Source organism: Suricata suricatta, chromosome 16 (assembly GCF_006229205.1).
Source record: "Suricata suricatta isolate VVHF042 chromosome 16, meerkat_22Aug2017_6uvM2_HiC, whole genome shotgun sequence".
Lineage (NCBI taxonomy): Eukaryota > Metazoa > Chordata > Mammalia > Carnivora > Herpestidae > Suricata > Suricata suricatta.
The window spans coordinates 672,964-677,031 of record NC_043715.1 but is presented as its reverse complement, the minus strand read 5'-3'; the positions used below and the strand labels follow the sequence as shown (position 1 = coordinate 677,031).

General features: G+C 66.1%; 1 protein-coding gene across 1 annotated transcript in view; it reads right to left on the bottom strand.

Annotated features, from left to right (window-relative positions):
• Positions 1-4,062, bottom strand: part of SLC22A31 (solute carrier family 22 member 31) — a 4,412-nt gene extending 350 nt beyond the window's left edge. Inside the window, exons 1-9 of the mRNA XM_029926084.1 lie at positions 4,000-4,062; positions 2,492-2,595; positions 2,224-2,378; positions 1,816-1,984; positions 1,466-1,611; positions 1,269-1,377; positions 928-1,142; positions 517-628; positions 4-246 (exon numbers count right to left, since the gene is read on the bottom strand). Coding sequence (XP_029781944.1) covers positions 4-246; positions 517-628; positions 928-1,142; positions 1,269-1,377; positions 1,466-1,611; positions 1,816-1,984; positions 2,224-2,378; positions 2,492-2,550 — 1,208 coding nt within the window. The 5' untranslated portion in view covers positions 2,551-2,595; positions 4,000-4,062. The remainder of the gene's footprint in view (positions 1-3; positions 247-516; positions 629-927; positions 1,143-1,268; positions 1,378-1,465; positions 1,612-1,815; positions 1,985-2,223; positions 2,379-2,491; positions 2,596-3,999) is intronic.
• Positions 4,063-4,068: the final 6 nt, after the last annotated feature.

The window sequence follows — 4,068 nt, the reverse complement described above, 5'->3', positions numbered from 1 at the left end:
TGCCCCGGCCGGGGACCCGCGCGGAGGGCCGGGGACCCGCCCAGGCGGTCGGCGTCCCGCAGCGAGGCGGGCAGGTGGCAGCCGCGGCTCTCGGGCAGCAGCAGGACGCACAGCAGGCTGAGCACCGCGAAGGCCGCGAAGAGCACGCGGTGCAGGAAGAAGCCGCGGCGCGCGTGCACGTCGGCCAGGGGGGCGGCCGCCTGGCCCAGGAAGCCGGCGCCCAGCACCAGGCCCAGCCCGGCGCCCCTGCGGGAGAGCGCAGGGGAGGGGGGGGAGAGGAGACGCAAAAGTCTTCGTGGAAAAGCTTCTCCCTGGCCTGGCACAGGTTTCCTTTACAATCAGAAAATCTGAACCCGGCTTTCCCCCACGGGGATTCTGCCCTCCCTGCCCCAAGCCCCCGGCCCCCTTCCTCCACTCCCTTCTGTTACCAGTGTCCCCTGCACGCCCCACGACGAGGGGGTCTGAACCCCGGGAGGATGGGAAGGGCAGGGTGTGGCGTGGCCGTCCCCAGCTCACCTGATCACGGTGGGCAGCACCTCCGCCGCAAAGAGGGTGCTCAGGGCAGACACAGCGTGAGAGGCCAGGAGGCCCAGGACGGCCAGGGACAGCATGGCCCAGCCCGGCAGGTCTGGGGGAGGAGGAAGAGGTTCCCGCGGGGCCCGGCCTCCCCACCTTTCACACCCGATCAGGCGCCGCAGGCCCCGCCGTGAACCAGACCCCTACGTTGAGCCCCTGAACATAGGATTCTTCGGGCCTCAGTTTCCCTGCGTACAGTGGGAGGACGCGTGGGGTAAAAAACACAGCTTCATCCCAACACCCTGTATCCTGTGCGCCTTGTGGCCCCAGGAGGGGGCCGACCCCAGTACCCCACATCAGTCAGCCCCTCCGCCAAACAAGGACCGGCGGCCCGCAGGGCCCCACACTCACACTGGGTCCCGGCCAGGAGCAGCAGCGATGCCAGGCCCATCACCAGGGTGCCCAGCAACAGGACTGGGCGTCGCCCCCAGCGGTCCCCCGTCAGCAGCAGGAGCACCGTGGCCGCTGCCTCCAGGCCCACGGCCAGGAAGTAGGGCCAGTAGAAGGCAGGCTCGCTCGGGGCCAGGCTGCGGAGGAAGCCGGCTCCGACGCCCCCGCTGATCAGCCTGGGAGAGAGGGCGAACGGAGGTGGGGCCCAGCCAGGGCAGCGGCCGGGTGCCCAGAGACCCGCGCCCCGCCCCGCCCCCCGGGGAAGGCTCACCCGCCAGCCCACCCACACCCCCCCTCCTCACGAACTGAAGCCCAGGAGGACTCCATTCCTCCAGGCAACGCGGGTGTGCCGGAGCTCCAGGACGCAGTGGTACTGGGGCTGGGGGCTCCGTGCACCCAGCACGTCCAGCTCTGTGGCTCCGGGGACACGAGGGGGCACGTATGAGGGGATGACCCTTCCCCGGCACCCAGGACTCCCATCTCCTGGCTGGTGCATCACCTGTTACCAGGGAGGTCTCCTCCTCCGAGCTGTCCTCCGGGTCCACACCCCCAGCTTCTGCAAAGTGCCGCACGATCTTCCGGGCTCGGGCTGGCTGTCCCGTGGCCAGCAGCCAGGAGGGAGACTCGGGGAACAGGGCCGGAGACCTGCAGGGGTGGGGTAAGGATGCCCCCAGGTCCTCTCTGCAAGGATGGCAGAGGCTAATGGCTCCTCTCTGGGTCCAGGGAACAGGGCATGCCATGGCTTTCTGGGTGCCTATCCCACACCCACACGCCTTGTGCTGCACAAAGGTACGGACAGAAGCAACCTGTGGCCTCTAGCGCTGTGACTGAACCTACCACCAAACTTACCCCCAAAAGAGCAGCAGAAGTCCCGTGGCCAGGGCACTGAGCCCCTGCAGAAGGCGCCAGTCCTGCGCCAGCAGCGCCAGGCCAGGCAGCAGCAGGGTGCCCAGCACTGAGAAGAGGCCGGCTCCCACGGAGAACGCCAGGCGGTGAGGGGGGTCACACAGCTCCAGGCCTGAGCACACGCGGGGGGCCTTAGACTCTTTCCAGGGCCGTGGGCAGCAGTCACTGACCTATGACTCCTCCGGCACCCGGACCCTCCCACCGGGAACAGACCTGCCAGAACAGAGTGCCCCTCCCCCGTTCACAAGGGCCCTCGGCACTCGGGGAGGTCTCCCATGCCACCTGACCTAGCCCTGCAGCGGAGCGTGAGGCCTGGCGGGGGGCGCTCCCCTGGGCCCCCACGGTACTCACGAGCCACGTAGAGGGCAAGGGAAAATCCTGCCAAGGCCCCCCCGTGCAGCAGCCTTAAAACCAGCAGGGCGGGAAAGCTGGCCGCCAGGGCCTCGCCGGCCCCCAGGCCCGTGGCCAGCGCCAGGGAGGCCACGAACACAGCCCGACGTCCAAACCTGGGGGCAGCCAGGGAAACGCGGGTGCGGGTCAGGACCCCTGGGCATCCAGCTGGGCCCTGAGGGCCTGGAAGGTAGGGCTGCTGGGAGAGGAGGACGGGGCAGCGCCTCACCAGTCACAGCCCGCACCCAGGAGGACACAGCCCAGCAGCCAGCCCAGGAGGTGGCTCATCTGCTCCAGGGGCACCTTCCAGCCGTCCTCACACACCAAGTTCCACTACAGGGAGCACCAATCACCTGTTGGCTGGCTGGCACCACCCTCCCCGTTGCTGGGGTTCCCAGAGGGCCAGGCTGCAGGGGGCACTAGATGGCCTGCCTCAATTCCTCTCTGGAGATAAGGGAAAACCGAGGCACAGAGAGGGTGAAGGACTTGCTCAAGGTCACACAGCATGATTGTCTGACTCGGGTAGTCTTCCCATGGAATTTGAGCAATTCCTGGTCTGAGCCCCCAGAGGGCAGTGACAGGGGTCCCCAGGACACCTACGTGGAACCCCAAATCTGTTTCCTGTTTTTCTCCGGATGGAGACCCACCCATTGGTCTCCCGCCAGGTGACCCTTGACAGATCTGAGCCTCCCGCTGGCTGCAGTGCCAAGGGCCTCCAGGGCATCGCCCTCGCCTCCCCCTGCCCTGCTCACTTCGAGTGTGGCTCTGGGAACTATGACTCACGGCCTTGCTCACCTGCTTTACCTGGACAAGCGCCCTTGACCTCAGTTTTGCACTTCCCCACCCTTCCTTCCAGGTTTCCACTCCTTCTCCCCAAACTTAATGTACTGTTTTGGGTCATAATACATCACAGTTTTTATTTTAAAAACCAAAAGTTTGTGAAAACTGCCGGGGGCTGGGGGTGCTGACTGGTTAGTACCCAGACGGAATGGACGGAGGAGGAGCCGCCCAGCAGGTTTCAGGGCCCCAGGCCAGGACGCCGCAGCCCTGCCCCTGTTCCCACATTGCAGCTGATCCTCCCAGGGACAGAGGTAGGGATGCGGGGCAGAGGCTGACAGGAAGGAGGCAGAGGACGAAGGGCCTGGTACTTTCCAGCTGCCTCCCCCCGGTGTCCTAGCACCCAAACCTCAGTTGCCCCCACCTCCCCTCCAGCTTGTTTCCACCACAGATGGAAGGTCTGGTTTTTGTAAACGTATCTCCACGTGGCTACCTTGATTCAAAGCCTCCTGTCTTGGGAACCCAATTTCGACACCTACATGGCCCAATACCACAGCTTGCTCAAAACTTCAGTGCCACCTCCTGCGGACCACCTGGCGCCGATCTGCTCACGCCTTCTGCTGAGCTCCACCCCCGGGGCGGCCCGCCCACACTGGCAGTCCTGGCCAGCAGGCTCTGCCATTAGCCTGGCACCCCCCACCCCCGCCACCTGGGCATCTGCTGCATCATCTGACTACCAAATAAGGGCCCAGCACGACAGCCCCACACAGAGCAAGGGGGAGGAAGAAGGTGGGGTGAGAGGGAGGGGAAACGGAGGAAGGGAGATAGAAAAAGCGGGACGAGAGGCGTTAGAGTTGAGAGCAAACCAAAGGAAGAGTCAGAGAGGACGGAGGCTGAGACCCACACCGTCCGACCCGCGTCCTCCCGCGTCCAAGCCTCCTCCGCCGGTCGGGAGCGCACCTGGGTGACCGGGCTGCGCAGCAGGCCGGCGGCGGGCAGCGCGTAGTGCCAGCCGCGCGTGCAGGGCCG